This window comes from Podarcis muralis, chromosome 2 (genome assembly GCF_964188315.1).
Source record: "Podarcis muralis chromosome 2, rPodMur119.hap1.1, whole genome shotgun sequence".
Classification (NCBI taxonomy): domain Eukaryota; kingdom Metazoa; phylum Chordata; class Lepidosauria; order Squamata; family Lacertidae; genus Podarcis; species Podarcis muralis.
The window spans coordinates 122,839,934-122,862,568 of record NC_135656.1 but is presented as its reverse complement, the minus strand read 5'-3'; the positions used below and the strand labels follow the sequence as shown (position 1 = coordinate 122,862,568).

Here is a 22,635-nt window from a genome sequence, read left to right as displayed (position 1 = left end):
TTCCATCAGATCAGAAGAAATTGTCCATGTATGCTACAACAGCTGCTCGGACGTTGTTAGCCCAGAAGTGGAAGAAAGAGACAAACCCACGTAAAGAAGAATGGCAAATCAAGCTGATGGAATATGCCGAAGTGGCAAAACTAACTGGGAAGCTCAGGAATCAGGAAAACAAGAAATTTAAAAAAGATTGGGAAATGTTTATTATGTATATACAAAGTCATTGTAAACAGGTCAAAACATTAGAAGGATTTTAAATACACTTGTATTGTAACAGAAAGTACAGATAATCTAGAAATATGAAAAATAGGAAAAGTATTGATATGTAGTTGAAAATAGAATTAATAGGACCCATGGAAGGGATGGGGGAGAAGTCAAGTGATTCAGGGTAATCTATAATATGTGGAATATATATTGTCAGGGAACTGCCATCGGAAAGACAGGAGGTGGAAAGGCTCCCGGAGGTTGAGAGAGACTTAGCAGCTGGAGAGGGAACCAGCAGGGGGAGAGGAGGGGCTCCAGGGGAAAGTGAGTCGGAGGGATGGCTCAGAGACACTTCCAGCGAAAACAGTGGGGAGGTTTCAAGACCTCCTATAGGGACACCCACTCCTCGCCGGAAACTGTCACGCCGAGAGTCCAGAAGACGTGTTTCCGTTAAGGAGCTTTTATGCTGGAAGAGATTCCGTAAGAGACCACTTTCGGATTCTGCTAGCGACTGACGCAGCCATGCTGGAGGGGCTCCGTCACAGGCAGAGGTTTGAGGACTCGACCAAACTCTGAGGGACTTGCATTTTACGCACAAGCAGCTCATTATCCCATCACAGCAATCCGAAAGTCTCTGAAAGCAGTTTGTGCAAGGAGAGGCATCATGAGCAACCCAGCCGGAACCGGAGAAGCAGGCGGAGCTGGAGCTGGTCCAAGCCTGGAAGAAAGGTACAGGGTGTTGGAGCTCCAGCTAGCGTTGCAGACGGCAAGGCTTGAGGAGAGGAGGGCTCAGGATGCAGAAAAGGGAAAAACCCCAACCACCCCGCTCGCACGAAAGGTGCCAGGATTGGTGCAGAAGTTGGGGGGGGGGATCCCAGGAACTATCATGCCTTTAGGACAGAGATGCAATATGCTCTCAATCTGCAGTTTGATGACTTTCCCGACGAGGAGTCGCGAGTGGCTTTTGTGATTGGCCATCTCGAAGCGGGGGCGAAGGACTGGGTTAGACCCCTGATGGCAGTGAACAATGAGATCCTAAAGGACATGAGGAAGTTTTTTCGCGCCATGGACCTAATGTTTTCCAGCGACATTGAGCAGGGAGTGGTGCGCAGACAGTTAATGGCTTGCAAACAGGGGAGCCGATCTGTCCGTGAGTACTGGACTGAGTTTACCATGTTGATCCATAAATTGGGGTGGGACCTATCGGCGGAACCCATCCAAATGCTTTTCGAAGAAGGGCTTTCTTCGGCGGTGAAAGACGAACTTTCCCGGGCGCCCAGGGCGGAGTCTATGGACCAGCTGACCAAATCCGCGCTGACCATAGGAGCATGCCAGGAGGCGAGAGCGTTGGAAAAGCAGGAAGGGAAAGGGGAGCGCTGGAGGGATTTCCGCATTCCAGAGATTCCAGAGCAGCCTTTCCCGCCGGCAGAGCCGATGGAAATTGGCACAGCGCGCGCGCGCGCAGTTTCAAATCCCAGTGAAGGGCGGAAGAAGGAGGGGAAGAGCGCCAAGAAATGTTATCTCTGCCAACAGCCAGGTCACTTTGCCAGAGTTTGCCTACAAAGAAAGGAATGGCAAGGGATGGCAGGAGCTGTTGGGGAAAAGGAGGGGGAAGGCATGGAGCAAGTAAAAGCCAACGCCTGGCTGCCACCGTCGGGGCACAGCAGCCAGGCCAAAGAGCAGTAAAAGTGCCCACCCCGGAACCTCCAAGACCGGCTTTAGTGATAGAGGTGTTACTAGAGCTGCCAAATGGACACCCACTGCAGATAAAGGCGCTATTGGACTCAGGCAGCTCCTGTAATTTCATGAGTAAGGAGTTTGCAGCCGAGCACCAGATACAAACTGTCCCTTTAAGTAAACCCCTGCAGGTGACCACGATTGATGGGCGGGAGCTACTGGGAGGAGAAGTCAGCCAACAGACGGTTCCAATGATAATGAGAGTGGCAAGGCACACCGAACGAATAGCGTTCAATGTGGCCACCTTGGGAGGAGCGCCCATTATTTTGGGGATGAGCTGGCTGGCGCTGCACGATCCACTAGTGGGCTGGCATCAGAGAGTGGTCTCCTTTGGGTCAGCGCATTGCCTAGAACACTGCAAAGAGGGGAGGGCTCCGGAAGGGAGCAGAGCCACCTTGGCAGGGACGGAAGTAACAGACAAAGGGAAGGTGCCCCCACAATACGCTGATCTAAGCAACGTCTTCAGCAAAAGAGAAGCAGACAAGCTGCCGCCGCATAGACCCTTTGACTGTCAAATCAATCTACTCCCGGGGGCCCAACTCCCAGTGGGCAAGCTGTATGCCATGTCAGACAGGGAGATGCAGGAGTTAAGGGAGTTCATTGACAAAAACCTGAAGCGAGGTTTCATCAGAGAGTCCCGAGCGGTGGGGGGCAGCCCAGTGTTTTTTGTGGACAAAAAAAACACAGATAAACCGAGGCTTGTAGTGGACTTTCGGGCCCTGAATGCAGTGTCGGAACCCCTGGCTTTCCCTATGCCCCGAATTGATGACATTTTGACTAGGGTGAGGAAGGGAAAGATTTTTACAAAACTGGACCTGCGGGGGGCGTACAACCTGATACGAATAAGGAAGGGGGATGAATGGAAAACCACCATGTTCACCCCTTTGGGAGCCTTTGAATACCTAGTTATGCCCTTCGGCCTACAAGCAGGCTCGGCGTGTTTTCAATCATTTATGAACCACGTCCTGGGACCTTTGCTCTACAAGAATTGTGTAGCCTTCTTAGACGACGTGTTGGTATATTCAGAGAATGAGGAGCAGCATGTGAGGGACGTTCGAGAAGTGTTGGGCAAGCTGCAAGCCAACCAGCTGTGGGTGAAACTGGAGAAGTGTCAGTTTCATACCAAGGAGGTGGAATTCCTGGGGTACCGCTTGTCGGACAAGGGATTGGCCATGGATCCAGGCAAGGTCCAAGCGGTACTGGAATGGAAAACACCGAAAACGAAGAAGGATGTGCAAAGATTCCTGGGGTTTGGAAACTTTTATCGGAAGTTCATCAAGAACTTTGCCCACTTGACGGCTCCCAGCACTGACTGTCTCAGCAGTAAGAAGAAATTTGTTTGGACGGCGGAGGCGGAGCGAGCATTTGAAGAGCTGAAAAGGGCGTTCGCTTCGGAAGAGCAACTTCTGCATGTGGATTTACAAAAACCTATGAGAGTGGAAACCGATGCATCAGACCGGGCGGTAGGGGCGGTGCTTCTACAACCGGGGAAGAGTAAGTCGGAGTGGAGACCGTGTGCCTTCTTCTCGCGGAAGCTGAATAAATCCGAGAGGAACTACACGGTGTACGACCGAGAACTACTTGCCATTCACGAAGCATTCCGGAGATGGAGACATTTATTAATTGGTGCACAACACAAAGTGCAAGTGTGCACAGACAACAAGAATTTGGAGTATTGGAGAACGGCACGAGTGCTCAACCAACGACAAGTGAGATGGGCCCAGGAGTTCTCCAAATTCCACTTTGAAATTCGTTATGTGCCAGGACCAGAAAACGTCAGGGCGGACGCTCTCTCACGTAAACCCGAGTATTTGGAGGGGGAGGGAGCAATCGAAGAGAGACATGTCATCCCAGAGGACCGCTGGGTGTGTGGGGCGGCACTGGTGGGGCAAAGAGAACTGGTAGAGGAAACGGAAAATGATGAATACGCCCAGGATAAGCTCAGAGGTCTCAGGGGGGAGGGAGAAAGCCCTGGAGGCTTTGAGGAAAGAAATGGGGCATTGTATTACAAAGGGGCACTGTATATACCCGAAGGAGAATTGAGGGGGAGAGTACTCAAGCAGTTGCACGATAGCCCCACAGCGGGGCATTTTGGGCAACACAAGACCATGTGGTTGGTTACCAGGGAATTTTGGTGGCCCAAGGTGAGGGAAGATGTAAGGGAGTATGTAAGAGGGTGTGACCAATGCCAGCGAGCCAAAGGGGAAAGGCGGGCGCCGGCAGGGTTATTACAACCATTACCCACACCAGAACGGCCATGGGAAGCGGTATCGATAGATTTTATGACGGATCTGCCGAAGTCCAAGGGGAAAACAGCCATCATGGTAGTAGTAGACCTGTTAACTAAGATGAGCCACTTTGTGGCATGCTCACATGCAGTCACAGCGGAAGAAACAGCGAAATTGTTTGTAGAACACATTTTTCGGTTGCATGGCGCCCCCTTGAGGGTGGTCTCAGACAGAGGCAAACAATTTACGTCCAGGTTCTGGAGGAAGCTCATGAGCTTACTGCACGTGGAGGTCAATTTTTCGACTGCCCGGCACCCTGAAACCAACGGGCAGGCGGAAAGAGCTAACGGTATCCTCCAACAATACCTGAGGTGTTATGTCAATGACAGAGAGAACGATTGGGTCGAAAAGTTGGCGCTGGCAGAATTTGCCTACAATAATGCGGAGAATGTGTCTACAGGGATGAGCCCCTTTTTGGCTAATTACGGGTGTCACCCCAGGGCATTTCCAGGGGGAGGAGGGGAGAGATGGAGCATCCCAGCGGCCGAACATTTTGTAGAAGAGATGGAAGCGATCCATCATCAGCTCCAGCTCAACTTAGAAAGGGCCAAAGAAGAATATAAGAGGCAGGCAGACAAGAACAGAAGGGAAGGTGAAACCATAAGGGTGGGGGATCAGGTGTGGCTGTCAACCCAAGGGTTGCCGTTCAAAGGGGGTTGTAAGAAATTGAGACCCAAGAGATTGGGACCCTTTGAGGTCATTCACCAGGTCAACCCAGTGGCTTTCAAACTCCGGTTACCCAACCACATGAAATTGCACCCAGTATTCCATAGGTCTTTACTGTCACCGTACAGGGGGGGACGTGAAGGGGAGTACACCAGGGGACCAGCCTTGGAAGAAAGGGAACGCAGCAGCCATGTAGCGGAAATCCTCGATTCCAGGTGGAAGGGAAATCAGGTGGAGTATTTGGTGGCGTGGGAAGGGGAACCGGAGTCAGAAAACACCTGGGTGACTGCAGGGGAGGTCAATGACGAGGTCTTAATAGAAACGTTCCACCAAAGGTTCCCGAGGAAACCTCAGCCTGTAGCAAGGTTCAGGAGGGAGTACTTCGGCACCACCGACGAGGAAGAGGAACTGGAAGGGTTCACGGAATCGGAGGTGGAAGAAGAAATTGACTCCGATGACGAGGAGTACCGGGAGACCAGGAACAGCAACCGGTGGAGGGAAGTGTTCGAGACTTCGGAAGATGAGGGAGGTTCTTTCAGGGGCTTTGCTTCCTCACCGCCCATAGAGGAGGGGACGGGAGGGGGTAAAGGGGGCCCTGGAGGGGAGGTGGATGTCAGGGAACTGCCATCGGAAAGACAGGAGGTGGAAAGGCTCCCGGAGGTTGAGAGAGACTTAGCAGCTGGAGAGGGAACCAGCAGGGGGAGAGGAGGGGCTCCAGGGGAAAGTGAGTCGGAGGGATGGCTCAGAGACACTTCCAGCGAAAACAGTGGGGAGGTTTCAAGACCTCCTATAGGGACACCCACTCCTCGCCGGAAACTGTCACGCCGAGAGTCCAGAAGACGTGTTTCCGTTAAGGAGCTTTTATGCTGGAAGAGATTCCGTAAGAGACCACTTTCGGATTCTGCTAGCGACTGACGCAGCCATGCTGGAGGGGCTCCGTCACAGGCAGAGGTTTGAGGACTCGACCAAACTCTGAGGGACTTGCATTTTACGCACAAGCAGCTCATTATCCCATCACACACACACACACACACACGCACACACACACACACACACATATATATATATATATGCTTTCGTAGATTTTCGTAAATCACTCAAGATATCCCTCAAGCAATTAAGGAACAAAAGAAGAAAAGGCACACTAGCCTGGGAACTTCCTCTCGGCCCAGAACATTGGAGGCTATACACCACACCTCCTCAACAGTATTTATAGGAACTCAAACACAGAGATCCTGCTCTGTTCCAGTAACAAGAAGCCGAAAGCACCAGCCTGAAGATGACGAGTGAGACCTCGTCGAAACGTCGCCCAGACACCCCAACTTTTACACGGGAAGACACCCGAGGACACCAAAACCTGCATATATATATATATATATATATATATATATATATATATATATATATATATATAAAATGATGTAACTATTCTTTTTCTGTTTTTTTCTTTTTTCTTTCAAAATCTTTGAAAATGAAAATCTTTGAATATCAATATATATAACTTTTTGTTGGGGGGTGTTATTCAGTTGCCTCTGTTTCAATTTTGATTATGTGTTCTGTGTTTTTATATTGCAATTTAATCTTGTGAACCACCCTGAGACCTGCGAGTATATGGCGGTATATAAATTTAATAAATAAATATAAATATAAATATCAGGAACAGTTGCATTCTGACTTCCTTAGTTCAGAGAAAAGGCAATTAGGGTGGCCTGGGAACAGGGTAGAGGTGTGCGGAAAAATATGTATAGAAGGAATGACCACTATTTCAATGACTTTAAAGGGTGACTAGGCAAGTTCATGGAGAGATTAGGCTATCGGAGGCTTCGAGTAAAGATAGCTGTGATCTCCCTCCACTGACAGAGGCAATATGCTTCTGAATCCTGGTTGCTTGGAAGAGAAGTGGGAGAATGCTATTGCCTTCATGCCCTGTGACAACAGAATACTGCCCTGGCTAGGCCTTGCGTCTGATCCATTGGGGGTCCTCGTGTGTTGTCTTTCCCATCGTTGTTTGTGAAGAACCTACAGGTAACACTATTAGGCGGAGAATGGATTTTATTTTTTTCTGGCATCCTACTTCACCAACGAAAGCAGCTGATCAAGAGGTGCAATCGGGAAGGTCAGAAATGGGAGTGAGGCTGCAGAAAAGAAGAAGAGGAAGAAGAAGAAGAAGAAGAAGAAGAAGAAGAAGAAGAAGAAGAAGAAGAGGAGGAGGAGGAGGTGGTGGTGGTGGTGGTGGAAGCGGCTAACATTCTCCTTGCCTTCCTCCCCCACAACAAACACTCTGTGAGGTGAGTGGGGCTGAGAGACCAGAGAAGTGTGACTAGCCCAAGGTCACCCAGCAGCTGCATGTGGAGGAGCGGAGACACGAACCCGGTTCACCAGATTACGAGACTACTGCTCTTAACCACTACACCACACTGGCTCTTCCTGCCCTTGAGATCTCAGGCCTAGAAGCTGAATATGGCCCTCCAAGTGTCTCTTATCTGGCCCCTCAGTACTCTTCCTAGCCCACACCCATTCTAGACATGCCCTCGTTTTGCTCCTTCCCAAAGTGTTTTAGCCTTGAACTCTGAGAATGCTTCTTCCTTGCATGGATGACTTCAGGGTAGAGAACGGTGTGTGTGTGGAAACTAGACTACCGAAGAAAGGTAAAATTTTCATGAGTTGTGCTGCCCACCCCTTTCCCTGCCCACTGCTGTCATGTGGTCACCTGAAGGTTGTCCAGAAGGAAATGTGGCTCTCAGTCTGAAAATTTTGCTAACCCCTGCAACAAAATGTAATTTCAGAAGCTCGCAATATTCAGAAAAAAACATGCAATGTGTCTGTATGTTTATACATCCTAAAATGATATTTTGGTCCTGGTCAGTTAAAGGCCACACAGACTTTTCTCCCCGTTCTGACCAAAGCTAAGAGCCGGGAGCCACTTCTGTAAGTTCTTGTAAACATGTTTTCCTCCAACTCTGCACATGTCCCTCAAGCCACACAGAGACTCCAGGATGTTGCCAAGGCGACACATCTCCCCCTTACAATTATTCTTATTCCTGCCAAAGCTCCAGAGATTTGACCAAAGATTGCCTGTGAAACCAATCAACTAAACATCAGAATCAAGAACAAGGCAAGGTAATTTCTTGCACTGTGCCTGGAAAAATATGCACTATGCTGCTGAGAGCCTGCACACACACACACACACACACACACACACACACACAATTCCTCAGTGTCCTGACTGATCATGAGATAGTTTAAGCATTTAATGTCCAGCCTCTGGAGACACCACTATTTGATAAAACTTTTCAGCTGCTGTTCTGCAAGTGAAATAACTCCGAGCAATTTCCCATTTCTTAACACAAGCTTCTGCTGTTGCTGCAAAATGCCTGCACTGTAATATTTATGCATTGCAGTGCGTAGGACTATATGGCCCCTGGGTTCCCTTCCAACTCTACAATTCCATGACCTTTCATACCTTTGTTTAATACACCCCTTCCTTAAGATCCAGCAACACAGTCCACTGTTCTTTTTAATCCTCAATGCAGTTTATTAACATAGGTTTCTTAAGACAGTAAAAGAGCAGCAATACAGAGATCCTGTTACCCAATAAATATATCAAAGTTTATTTGAGAATTTAGGGACGTTTAGTCGTGTACACACAGAGAAATCTATAAAGGTTAATTTAGGATTGATACTTTACCACCAAGCACTGGCAGAGGAAGGCAAGTGCAGGGGGTGCGGTGCACACCGGGCGTCAGCGCTGAGGGTGGGTGACATCGCCACGCCACCACCAACCCCACCCCACGCTCGCTGCACTAGCAGCAGGCTGCTAGGGACAGTGCTGCCACGGGCGGCTAACTGTGTCCCTCCCAACGTTTTCCATGTGGGTGGCTAGCGGCGCACCCCCATGCTCTCCACACGGGCGGCGGGCAGCTAGGAATGCTTGCTGTGTGGGCAGCTAGCCCGGCTCCAGGTGCCGAGGCAGGTAGCTCCACCCCTGCCACCAAGTCACAGACACACACACATAAACTAAAAGAGAAATGGCTGGATGAGATGAAGAACCACACAGAAGACAAAGAGCAATAACCACAAAAGACTGACCAACTGCAGTACCTGAAAGTAAAAGCAGTGTCAACACTAGGCCCATCTCAGGGCAGGATTGCTTTAGCTTTCTAGAACTCTGTCAGAAGATGGAACGCCATGACAGGGACAGCTGAAAGATGTTCCTTCTTATTCATGTGGGTACAAATAATACTCCCACACACAGCCTTCAACATATAACAATGGATTATGGGCCAGATAATTACTAAAAGAAAGAACTGCATTTTCAGAGGCTCAGGGTTAATCCAGAAATCCCAGCTCCAAATGAAACAAACTTGCTCAAAAGTCCCCAGTTTTACCCCAAAAAGTCCAATGATGAAACACAACACCCCAGGATCATAATTAGCATAACACAGGATTGTTACAATCCTAACAGAAGCTATCCTAAGTTTTTGTTACCAGGTGCTCCTTTGTATTCAGATCAGGCCTCAGCATGATAATATAGCATTTGGGGATGAAGATACATCCCAGAAGCCCAGCACTGGAGGACAAGATGGAGAAGACCTGCACGGCTACCATGTATTTCCCCTTTGTGCTTAGGTAGGTGGGAACAAAGGACACCCAAACACTGCAGAAGACCAGCATGCTGAAGGTGATCAGCTTGGCTTCATTGAAGGCCCCAGGCAGCTTCCTGGCTAGGAAAGCCACCGTGAAGCAGATGGCCGCCAGGAAGCCCATGTAGCCAAGGGCACCATAGAACATGGCGGTAGACCCTTCGTTGCATTGTAGGATGATGTCTTTAGGCTGGGAGTGCATGTCATACTCTGGAAATGGGGGAGACCGTCCCAGCCACAGGGTGCAGATGACAACTTGGACACTCGAACAGGAAATGACTATGTGGTTGGCCAGACCCTTCCCCAGCCATCTCCTCATCCTGTTCCCTGGCTTGGTGGCCAGGAAGGCCATCACCACAGTGATGGTTTTTGCCAAGACAGAAGAAATAGCAATAGAGAAGATGATGCTGAAGGCCATTTGTTGGAGAAGGCAGGTTGCTTTCCTTGGCTGGCCAATGAAGAGGAAGGAGGACAAAAAGGAGAGCAGTAGGGAGATGAGGAGGATGTAGGAGAGGTCCCTGTTGTTGGCTTTGACTAGGGGAGTTTCCTTGTATTTAATGAAAATTCCAAACACAATGCCTGTTGTTAAAGATAAGAACAGGGCAGTGGAAACTAAGATGATCCCCAACTGTTCTTCATAAGCCAGGAAAGAGATAATCTTAGGGATACATTGATCATGGCCTTTGTTCGGATGCTGATCTTCTTGGCATTTGGTGCAAAGTTCTGCATCTGCGGAGGAGAAAAACCATCCATAACCATCTGTGTTCTACAGTGGTACCTCGGGTTACAGACGCTTCAGGTTACAGACTCCGCTATCCCAGAAATAGTACCTCGGGTTAAGAACTTTGCTTCAGGATGAGAACAGAAATCGCGTGGCAGCAGCGGGAGGCCCCATTAGCTAAAGTGGTACCTGAGGTTAAGAATAGTTTCAGGTTAAGAACGGACCTCCAGAACGAATTAAGTTCTTAACCTGAGGTATCACTGTACTACCTTCACTTGTAACTGCTTGTCCTCCAGAGATATATATGGAGCACAAGCTTTCTCAAAGTGCTTCTCCACCCTGTTTCTATCATCTCAAGGAACACCCTCTCCCTTGAAGTCACCCACCTTCCTGAGAGGAGATTGTCCCTTCCGCACACAGAGCACAAGAATAGCAGCAAACCGGCTCTCCTTCCTGAACCACCTTGGCGTATCCAGGCTGACAGCTTTTGGTACACCTGGAGCGAGGCACAGTCTAAGCATAAAGAGAAGAAGGTACATCAAGGGGAAAGTGCTGGACGCATTTGTGTATGGAATTCATTCATAGTCTGGAAAGGACCCACTGAGCACAACCACTTCTTTTTTTAACAAGGAAGCACTTTTAATGCAAAACAGCATCAGAGGTAAGGGACGCGGGTGGCGCTGTGGGTAAAACCTCAGCGCCTAGGACTTGCCGATCGCATGGTTGGCAGTTCGAATCCCCGCGGCGGGGTGAGCTCCCATCGTTCGGTCCCAGCACCTGCCAACCTAGCAGTTCGAAAGCACCCCCGGGTGCAAGTAGATAAATAGGGACTGCTTACTGGCGGGAAGGTAAACAGCGTTTCCGTGTGCGGCTCTGGCTCGCCAGATGCAGCTTTGTCACGCTGGCCACGTGACCCGGAAGTGTCTGCGGACAGCGCTGGCTCCCGGCCTCTTAAGTGAGATGGGTGCACAACCCTAGAGTCTGTCAAGACTGGCGCGTATGGGCAGGGGTACCTTTACCTTTACCTAGCATCAGAGGTAAACCACTTTGGTGTACCTGCTTGCTTGTTTCGGCATTTTTATTCCACCTTTTAATACAAATGTAGGCTCAAGGCAGAAGACAGAACATACAAAAAGAAGATGGAGAAAAGCCAGCTGCTCTGATCTCTGGGAGAGAGAGCCAGGAGCTGCAGGCTGAGACCCTACCTGCCCACAGACTGTGTCATCAGAGTGGTGCATGCTCTGGTTATCTCCCGCTTGGACTACTGCAATGCGCTCTATGTGGGGCTACCTTTGAAGGTGACTCGGAAACTACAACTAATCCAGAATGCGGCAGCTAGACTGGTGACTGGGAGCGGCCACCGAGACTATATAACACCAGTCTTGAAAGACCTACACTGGCTCCCAATATGTTTCCAAGCACAGTTCAAAGTGTTGGTGCTGACCTTTAAAGCCCTAAATGGCCTCAGTCCAATATACCTGAAGGAGCGTCTCCACCTCCATCGTTCTGCCCGGACACTGAGGTCCAGCGCCGTGGGCCTTCTGGCGGTTCCCTAGCTGCAAGAAGCCAAGTTACAGGGAAGCAGGAAGAGGGCCTTCTCAGTAGTGGCACCTGCCCTGTGGAACGCCCTCCCACCAGATGTCAAAGAGAAAAGTAACTACCAAACTTTTAGAAGACATCTGAAGACAGCCCTGTTTAGGGAAGCTTTTAATGTTTTTGTAATGTTTAATAAGTTATTGTATTTTAGTATTCTGTTTCAAGCTGCCCAGAGTGGCTGGGGAAACCCAGCCGGATGGGCGGTGTATACATAATAAATTATTATTATTATTATTATTATTATTATTATTATTATTATTATTACACCCCAAGTGAACTGATAAACACAGGATGTATTTTCTCAGGATCCCCAGACTCTAGGATTTCTTTGAATATCCTGGATTCCCCTCCCGTCTGGGTTGCTGCCTGTGGCAAGAGGGATTGGTAGAGGCAACTATTGTTGGGTAGTTAAGATACAATTGGTCCACCTTACAAGGCTGTTTTGTAACAGTTGTGCGAAAAAAGAGCATGAACTTTCCTAGCTTTCCACTCTGTTATGTTCACTACCTTGTTGAACTGTTTGGGCCACTCAATGGCTCCGGGGTTAATGGTGAATTTTATGCCAGTGGACGCCTCTCTCTCAACACTCCCAATTTTCACTCGAGTGCTAGACGCATTGGGAAACATCACCCAGTTCTCAATGTCATAGTTGCCTGGCTGCTCCCCATTCTCATCCAAACACAGTCTGCCCATGGAAGTGTTTGAGCTTTGGACTTCTCTTAGGAAAGGGTGAAGCTGCAATGACAGTGAAAACACCAGCAATAAGAAACTACGAAAGTGTGTTGTGTATCTCAGTCCTGCTTGCTTTCAGCTCTGTCAGATAAATCAGTAAGTTTGGTTCAGGATTTAAAGCAGGAGTCAGCAAACTTTTTCAGCAGGGGGCCAGTCCACTGTCTCTCAGACCTTGTGGGGGACCAGACTATTTTTTTTTGGGGGGGGGGAATGAACAAATCCCTATGCCCCACAAATAACCCAGAGATACATTTAAAATAAAAGCACACATTCTGCTCATGTAAATACACCAGGCAGGCCCCACAAATAACCCAGAGATGCATTTTAAATAAAAGCACACATTCTACTCATGTAAAAACACGCTGATTCCCAGACCATCCGCGGGCCAGATTTATAAGGTGATTGGGCCGGATATGGCCCCTGGGCCTTAGTTTAAAGGTAAAGGTAAAGGTACCCCTGCCTGTACGGGCCAGTCGTGTCCGACTCTGGGGTTGCGTGCTCATCTCGCTCTAGAGGCCGTGAGCCGGCGCTGTCCGAAGACACTTCCAGGTCACGTGGCCAGTGTGACGAAGCTGCAGCTGGCGAGCCAGCACCAGTGTAGCACACGGAAACGCCGTTTACCTTCCCGCTATAAAGCGGTCCCTATTTATCTACTTGCACTTAAGAGTGCTTTCGAACTGCTAGGTGGGCAGGAGCTGGGACCGAACGACGGGAGCTCACCCCGCCGCGGGGATTCGAACTGCCGACCATACAATCGGCAAGTCCTAGGCACTGAGGTTTTACCCACAGCACCACCCGCGTCCCTTAGGCCTTAGTTTGCCTACCCATAATTTAAAGATATGATCTCTACCACAGTTAAAATTAAAAGCAAGTTGGCCTAACTAAGGATGAAGCTGTCTGCAAGTTTGGAACAAACAGTGGTGTAGCGTGGGTTGTCAGCACCCGGGGCAAGGCAAGTAATTTGTGCCCCCTAACCCGTGGATTTGCGCCCCCTAACCCTAACCCCCAGATGTTGCGCCCGGTGCGGCCAGCCCCCCCCCCTGCACCCCCCACGCTACGCCACTGGGAACAAAGGCTTCCTATTGTTATGCTTTCATGTGTAACTGCAAGTTGGTTGCTTGCAAGCTAACACTAAAGTGCAAATAATTTTATTTAGAACTGCTGCTGCATGTCAAAACTAACTTGTAGTTTTCCATTGCAAAATTGGGAAGGTTAACATGTGCCCTGCCTGTTGAAATTTTACATGCTTGTTCTTGTACTGTATGAGCTCAGAGACCGCCCTGACTCTCACACAAGTAAATGAACTCCTGAGCTCTCAAAATAGAAGAGCTTTTGGTGAATGAGGTGTTGCTGTTTTTTAATTCTACAACAGCTGTTATTAATTAGGGCCAGTGCACATCTCGTGTCAGCCACAAATCATATCCATTCTATTCCACTGATAAAACTGTTAATTCAAGCAAAGGCCATTAACAACAAAAACAACAATTTATTACTTGTACCCCAGCCACTCTGAGTGCTTTCCAACGAAGTATAAAAAACACAACAGATACCCAGAAAGCCCAACAGAGGCAGTTCTAAAAACAAGTCATTGGGAATGTCGTATATTTTAATCAGCTGACATAATGCCATTGCCACAGTTGTCCAATTTATCTCAAGTGAATATTCTTCCACAGTACGGGGGCCACTGCAGAGAAGACTTTCACAGGTGTAAGCCACTTTCAATATCAGCACATGAGTCGGACATTTGACTGTGCTGAGTAGCTCCTCTTCCTTGCACAAACATCTGAAGGGAGCCCTCATAATGGTTGCCACATAATCTAGAATCCTGATAGGAAACATTTTTGCTCACTGCTAAATTTGGAACAAGGGGTTGCCATTTGCAGATAGGGGGAGGAAATACCTGCCATGGCTCTAGCCTTTTGTCTCTTCCACCCACCAACGCCATCAGCTTTGATCTAGATGAATGTGCAACATTTAAGGCATGTGCCACAGTCTGAACACTAAAGAAAGTGGTGGAGCTGTCCTGAGACATGGCTCTCTCCAGCTCCTCTTGAGGCAGTTTTTCCAGTTTCTGCTTCTCTGTGCATCTTGCCCGACCTTTCGCGGCCAACACATGCTTTGAATATAAACAATGAAATGCTTCCTTCCAAAACTGCCTAAGAAGGTAGGAATCTGGTTTGTAGTTTTGATGCGTCTTTCTTATCTGCAACTTCATTACAAAAGACAAAGATCCATGGATATGCTGGAAGTCATCAGGATGAAGAGACAAGTTCAAGTTCATGTCTTGAAAAGGGGTTGTGATCCAGATTTTGGGCCCAATTTGTTTCCCATGTCGCACCTGTAGTGCAACGATTAGTCCCAATCCCATGTAAGAAGGTACATGGTAAACAAATACACCGACTTGTCTCCAGATGAAAAATGGTTTGCTTGGGGAAAGCATGTCATATAGATTTCTCTGAGTTACTTTTTTTGAGAAAGCAACACAAATCCCTTTGCTGATCATCAGAGGCACCAAGGTACGCACAAAACTTTCTCCACTGTCATCATCTGGAGCGAAGAGGCCAACCCATGTCCACCCAAAATGCAAGAGCAACATGACAATCCCTGGGTACTGAGCTTCTTCCTTGGGGACCATCCGATAAACAAAAGGGGACTGGGTTTCAACTTCAAGAACCTGCCTAGTGAAACCATAGCTGATCTAGTCAGAGAAAGAAGAGATTAGTATTTTGCTGTACCTTCATGATAAGGAACGTCTTTATTAAGTTGAAAGGACAAATATCTTCTATCTCCTCTTGTCCTCCCTTCATACCTGTGGGATTTTGTAGATGGCTGACATGGCTGAAATCTCTTCTGAGATTACAGAATTGGCCCCTTCAAAAACAGCCAGCGGGTTATTCTGTTTTCCACAGATATAGTTTGGGACATTGCTATTCCCTCCTCCAAGCAAGTCTAGCATGGCAGCAGAAGTCATCCTCTCATCCAAATAGTTCTCATAGAGGTTGTAGCCCAGAGTGATGTTGGGTAAGAGCCTGGGATCCTGGTTGATCTCCTGGATGGTGAACAAGAAGGACCAGACGTACCAGTAGGACTTAAATATTCCCCTGCAAAAAATAAATCAATTTAAAAGTTCATGAAATACTGGGAAATTGATGCAAGGGCTGCTGTTGTTTCAGTGGCCTTGGCCATTTCAAAAGGAGTGTGTGAAAAATTCCTCAACTGTTCTTTAAAAAGGACTGGTACTTTAGTGCAATTTGAGTGCAGATAAGGAAGCACCAAACTCATCAATACATATTTATTTATTTACGAATGAAACCTGTGTGATAAATTTGAACAGTTCATAGTTTGGAGACTCCTCTACTGAGGAAGATCCCCAGGACTAGATTGTTTCATTTAAAGCATGCTTTCCCTGCTCTTTGGCAAGAAGAGAATTCTGTCCTAAACCTTATACAGTGGTACCTCGGGTTACATACACTTCAGGTTACATACGCTTCAGGTTACAGACTCCGCTAACCCAGAAATATTACCTCAGGTTAAGAACTTTGCTTCAGGATGAGAACAGAAATTGTGCTCCGGTGGCGCAGCAGCAGCAGGACACCCCATTAGCTAAAGCGGTGCTTCAGTTTAAGAACAGTTTAAGGTTAAGAACAGACCTCCGGAATGAATTAAGTACTTAACCCGAGGTACCACTGTAATTGAAAAATACATGACACAAAGGGGAAATGGGGTGGGAATGGAGAGGAATATATTTAGCTAAGGATTTTTACAGGATCTACCATTGGTCTACTATTGCATTCCTCAAAATTATTGTAATTTACTTGTCCTAATAAGATTAATAAATTGCTGGCACCTTGGAAATAGTCCAGCAACCTCTGAAGAGCCACAAGCCATTTTTCTGGTAAACAGGAACCATTCCCTTGGTGGTAGAAAAATTACTCACGGCTTAATCCTTGTGAAGGGGGTCTCGGAAAAGACATATGGATGTTGTTGATCAATAGATGTTGGAGATACGATCCCACTGATCATAAAATCTCCAGGCCGGTAATAACTGGGTGCTTCAGATTGATCCCTGACCAGTTTCAAGGTGCATTTTGCCTTCAGGTTGCCACTGACTCCATGGGGCATTAGCAGGAGAAGCAACAAGAGAATCAGCAGAGATCTCATTCTGCCTCTGCGTCCTGCACTATCCCAATCTGGCTGGTGTTCAGCAATGGCTTTGGAGCCATTCAATGCCATGCAAATATATATCCACTCCCCCAACCTTTCACCTGCTCTAAACCTTGACTCATCCTGCCTCTGACACGAGAAATATTATTTGCACCAACTTTTCTTTCCAGAAACTGTGCAATGAATAACACCACGTTTTTATTGGTTCTGATGTTTAGGCAATCTCCAGGAACATCTCTTGAGCTTTCAGAAGAAGCAATCACTATGATTTTCATAATTGCAAATGGTGGAAGTTTTGCCGCTGCAACTTCCCAGAGTCTTTGTTTGATTCAAGGGGCAGGTGCAAAGCTGGAGAAAAATATGTTTGCGGTGAGCATTTCCACAGTTTGGCATGATTTAAAGTGAAGGGGGGCATTTGGCCTGGACTGTGCTCACAAGAACCTAAGAAAAGCCCTCCAACTGAATCAGAACAATTCTGTTCCTTCTCTGTATGTGGGAATCCTATCCCTGCAAGAATAGGAGAGGTGGACTCTCCCGCAGGGGTAATGTCGGCAACTACACGGGCCAATTAGCTCTATAGGGGATTAGTTCTATTTAAGCTCACTCTACACCACACTTTCACTGACACAGCCTGGGGAAAATGTATTAGTGTCCTGCCCAATCTAGGCCTTTCTATCTCCCTCTTTCCTCAAATCATGTGGGACTTTGGTGGCCTTCCATGTAGGGCAAGTAGGTCCTGATGGGACTGGCCGCTCTTTCTCAATGGATTTTTTGTTGGGGACATTCCTCCACATTTGGTGGCAGTTGGCTTCTGAATACCAGCTGCATGGAACTGCTGGAGGGGAGAGTGCTGTGCTTGGATCATACTTGTGGTCTTTCTGTTTGACCACTGTGAGAACAGGATTGTAGGAATGATGTTCACAGGGCTGAGGCACACCTTGCCTGACATGGACAGGCCTCAGCCTGTCCAGTACGTCACACTCTTGTCTCTGACCTTTGCCTCCTTTGCAGAGGCATGGCTCACTTTCCACTTGGTAGGAACATGACGTGGTGGAGCAGGTCTCACAAATATCAGAGGAAACATATGTGTCAGCTCATGATGCAAAAGTGCTAAAGGTCAGACTGTTCCTAAACGTGTGCATATTCTTGCTAATAAAAAGAGCCTCTGCCAAGCTGGCAATCAGCTTGCATATGCGCAGCTCACCTGCATCATCAACTCCTGTCACGTCTCCTTCACTTCACAGGATGCTGGACTAGATGGGCCACTGGCCACATCCAGCAGGCTCTCCTTGTGGTCCTTTGAGATAAAACCACTCTGAGGACTGGAGATAAAATTGTGGGGTGGGGGTGGCCTCATTGTTAAAACCGTGTTTATGGAAGACAATCTTACTCGGCTACGAAGGATCGCCAAAGAAGAAAAAGTATCCCTAGCAGTGACCAGAGGAAGAATGACTGCTGGGAGGAGCACAGAGAGAAGATGAAGAAGATGAAGAAGAAGGAGGAGGAGGAGGAGGAGGAGAGGAGGAGGAGCAGTTTGGATTTGACATTCCGCTTTATCACTACCCGAAGGAGTCTCAAAGCGGCTAACAATCTCCTTTCCCTTCCTCTCCCACAACAAACACTCTGTGAGGTGAGTGGGGCTGAGAGACTTCAAAGAAGTGTGACTGGCCCAAGGTCACCCAGCAGCTGCATGTGGAGGAGCGGAGAAGCGAACCCGGTTCACCAGATTACGAGTCTACCACTCTTAACCACTACACCACGCTGGCTCTAAGAAACGCCATGGTGCATCTGCAGCAGCACAACCGGACACCTGCCCCAGCTGCAACAAAACATGTCTCTCCTGTGTCGGGCTCTACAGCCACAGCAAGCACTGCAACCATCCAACAGCCTGACCTCACATAAAAGCACACCTTTGTCTCCTGAGACAGGTGGATGCCAACACGACAACCCTGAGTTTATGGAGTAGGTGCACCTAACACTGACGCAGGGGAGGCCCAGTGTTTCAGCACCTGAGGCAAAATGCCCCATACTACCCCTGGGGTGGAGCGGGGCATGAGACTCAGCCAGATGGGCGGGGTATAAATAATAAATTATTATTATTATTATTATTATAATTCGTTGCGGTGGTCCGTTCTTAGCCTGAAACTGTTCTTAACCTGAAGCACCACTTTAGCTAATGGGGCCTCCCACTGCTGCCGAGCCGCTGGAGCACAATTTCTGTTCTCATCCTGAAGCAAAGTTCTTAACCCGAGGTACTATTTCTGGGTTAGCGGAGTCTGTAACCTGAAGCGTATGTAACATGAAGCATATGTAACCCGAGGTACCACTGTATTTGGTATGGTGCAATACCCTGTCACTGCACTTCGGAGTGGTTAAGAATGTCAGTTTCAAAATCATAATAAAAAGCTGAGGAACTGAGATAAACAGAAGGGACTGTAAACTTTTCCAATATGCTTTAACAGCGGCGAGAATATTAATGGCCCAAAAATGGAAACAGGAGGAACTACCGACCCTTGAAGAATGGAGAATGAAACTTATGGATTATGCAGAATTGGACAAGCTAACTGGGAAGATTAGATATCAACGAGATCACAAGTTCATCGAGGACTGGGGAAAATTTACAGAATATCTGAAAAATATATGTGATGATCAAATAAAGCTAGCGGGGTTTAAAAAAGCTCTGTGGAAGTTTGAGGAGTATTGTAAAAAAGAGAACAAGATAAGAAGGTTATATTAAAAGGCAATATTAAATTTAGGGAATGCGTAATAAAAAATTTTAATATGGAAGATTGGGAGAGAAGCTGACGGAAGTCCAAAAGTTGAAATTTGTGAAAATGTTTGATTTGGTTATATGTGTTTAATGGAAAATCAATAATAATAAAAAAAAGCTATCTTCCCTATGAGCAGCAATCAAATAGAGCCCAGAAAAGCAGCTGGACCGTCACTCCCTCTCCCCCTTTTTCTAATTCTTTCTGCTTTGACCAACAAGCACCTTGATCTATGGGCTACTATTAAAATGAGGCTGCATTTTACATTGTATTTTTAACCTGTATTTTAAACTGCCCCCCATTATGTTTTGATTGTAATTTTATTTGTGTTAGCCGCTCTGAGCCCAGCTCTGGCCAGGGAGGGCAGGGTTTAAATAAAAATTTATTATTGTTGTTGTTGTTATTTCCTAGAAGTTGCACAGGTGGGACACTGGAGGGCGCTGCTGAGTCATCCCAGCAGCCTCCTCTTTACCTGGCAGGGGTGGTAATGGTTGCTGTTGTAATTAATAATAATAATAATAATAATAATAATAATAATAATACTCCGCCCAGACACTCTGGGTGGCTCCCAACAGATTTAAAACAGAATAAAACATTTCCCCCCTGAATTGATTTTTGAATTCTGAACTTACTGTTATTCACTTTGTATATTGTATTTTGTGCTGTTTTTTGTTGCATCAATTATGTGTTTTAAATTTGTTGTTAGCCGCCCTGAGCCCGGTTTTCTGAGGGGTATAAATAAAAATAATATTATTATTATTAAACATTAAAAACTTCCCTAAAGGTTTCCTGCCTTTTCTTGCCAGGCTGACTCCGGACTTGCCTCTCCAGCAATTACACATGATCGCCAAGAATGATGTGCGTACACACACCGAAAATTGCAAGCGCCGCCCCCCCCCCCCCCCCGGTCTTACTCCGCGTTTCCCGGAATTTGCATAATCGCCAAAAAGTTCACTTTCGCTTCGCAGCCCCGCGCGCAGCCTCCCGCTGCGACGTCCGCCCAGCAACCGCTGCCGAAACCCGAGCTCATTTTTCTAATTGGTCGGATGTGTTGCTCTGGGCCAATCCCGGCGCTTGGTCTAGATCAGCCGCTGCTCTAGATTGCACGGAGGGGGCTGTTTGCGACAGCAATCCATCCAAGATGCGGCAGTTCCTGATCCTGGAAGCGGCTGTTGCCGTCCTGCTGGGAAGCCGCTCAGGTGAGTACCGTTCCCCACACCCATGCAAAGGATTTCCACGCCTTGGCTTGCAAAAAAAGAAGGGAGGAAGATTGCCGTGGTGGCGGCCCTGCTTGCCCCATGGCTAAGCAGCAGCCTTGGCGCATTTTGAGCCCTGAATATATTTTCCCTACCGATCAGTAGCCTCACACTCAGCATCGGCTCCGCGCACAGCCGGCAAGAGCTTTTGAAGGCGCCCGCAGCAACGAAATGTCTCTTGCCTCTTTTTGCTGCATTAAATAGTCTTCTGCCCGCCCTGCTTAAAATCATCCGCGCCTACCCAGGGTTGCCGTAGTTCAGAAAATGTACATTCGGACAGAAAAGTTGTTGAGCGTTTTCGGCCAAAGTTGTTGAGGTTTCTCTTTTTGCAAAATCGCTTTTAAAATTGAGGTTCTTGACTTGAGCTCCCCCCCCCACACGAAATGGTCAAAATCGCCACTTACCATACTTTCGGGATTTCCTGGACATTTAGGGGATTTCTGTCCCAGCGTCCAAATATATAGTACAGTGGTACCTTGGGTTAAGAAATTAATTGGTTCTGGAGGTCCGTTCTTAACCTGAAGCACCACTTTAGCTAACGGGGCCTCCCGCTGCCGCAGCGCCGCTGCCGTGCGATTTCTGTTCTCATCCTGAAGCAAAGTTCTTAACCCGAGGTACTATTTCTGGGTTAGCGGAGTCTGTAACCTGAAGCGTCTGTAACCCGAGGTACCACTGTATGTCCAGGAAATTTCAGACATATGGCTCCGTTGTTAGAAATGCAAGGTAAGTTTTTAATTTGGGGGTGGGGTGCTGCCGAGCCTCAGTCCTCCCACCTCCCCGGTTGATCCCCTAAACGCTGACCTTTCTGAAAAGTATTCTGCACAACTGACCACCCTACGGATCATCATAAGGATGTGGTGATAGAACAAGGGGGAAACTAGGCTTTGTTTCGCCTGGGTCAAAGAGCAAATTTGGCACAAACACATCATGCCCTTTTGCATACACACACAGGCTGGAAGGCTTAATACCCCCCCCCCCCCAAGGGCAATACCCCCCCCCCAATATGGCACTGATGGATGATACCGTTTTTTATGCTCTTACCTTTTATTCAAGGGACACGGGTGGCGCTGTGGTGTAGGACAGCCTAGGACTTGCCGATCAGAAGGTCTGCAGTTCGAATCCCCGCAACGGGGTGAGCTCCCGTTGTTCAGTCCCAGCTCCTGCCCACCTAGCAGTTCGAAAGCACGTCAAGTGCAAGTAGATAAATAGGTACCACTCCGACGGGAAAGTAAACAGCGTTTCCGTGCGCTGCTTTGGACATTTGCCCACCTCCAGTCTGTAGGTGCTCACTGGAAGGACAGATCGTGAAGCTGAGGCTCCAGTACTTTGGCCCACCTCATGAGAAGAGAAGACTCCCTGGAGAAGACACTGATGCTGGGAAAGATGGAGGGCACAAGGAGAAGGGGGCGACAGAGGACGAGATGGTTGGATAGTGTTTTCGAGGTTACCAGCATGAGTTTGACCAAACTGCGGGAAGTAGTGGAGGACAGAGGTGCCTGGCGTGCTCTGGTCCATGGGGTCACGAAGAGTCGGACACGACTAAACGACTAAACAACAACAACAGTCTGTAGGGACCTCACCTGGTCTCCAAGAATTCTCAAAGATAATAGAAATTAAAGGCTCTGAAATTACATCCGCAAGCTCCCTTAGTGCTCTTGGATGCAGTTCATCAGGCCCTGGAGATTTGAATTCATTTAAAGTCGCTAGGTGTTCCCTTATGACCTCTTTTCCTGTCTTGGGCTGCAGCTTCCTCCTTACATCATTTACTTTGTTATCAGCAGGTTGGGCATCGCGTTCCTTTTGGGTCAAGACAAAGTAGGTCTTGAGTAGTTCCACCTTTTCTCTGTCACCCAATAACATTTC

General features: G+C 47.8%; 1 protein-coding gene across 1 annotated transcript; it reads right to left on the bottom strand.

Annotated features, from left to right (window-relative positions):
- Window positions 1-9,365: 9,365 nt before the first annotated feature.
- Window positions 9,366-22,562, bottom strand: LOC144326829 (vomeronasal type-2 receptor 26-like). The gene is made up of 4 exons (XM_077923673.1): window positions 22,540-22,562; window positions 15,394-15,685; window positions 10,643-10,769; window positions 9,366-10,264 (listed from the first exon to the last, which is right to left on the bottom strand). Exons 1-4 carry the CDS (start codon window positions 22,560-22,562, stop codon window positions 9,366-9,368), a joined length of 1,341 nt encoding a protein of 446 aa, XP_077779799.1.
- Between the last annotated feature and the right edge of the window lie 73 nt (window positions 22,563-22,635).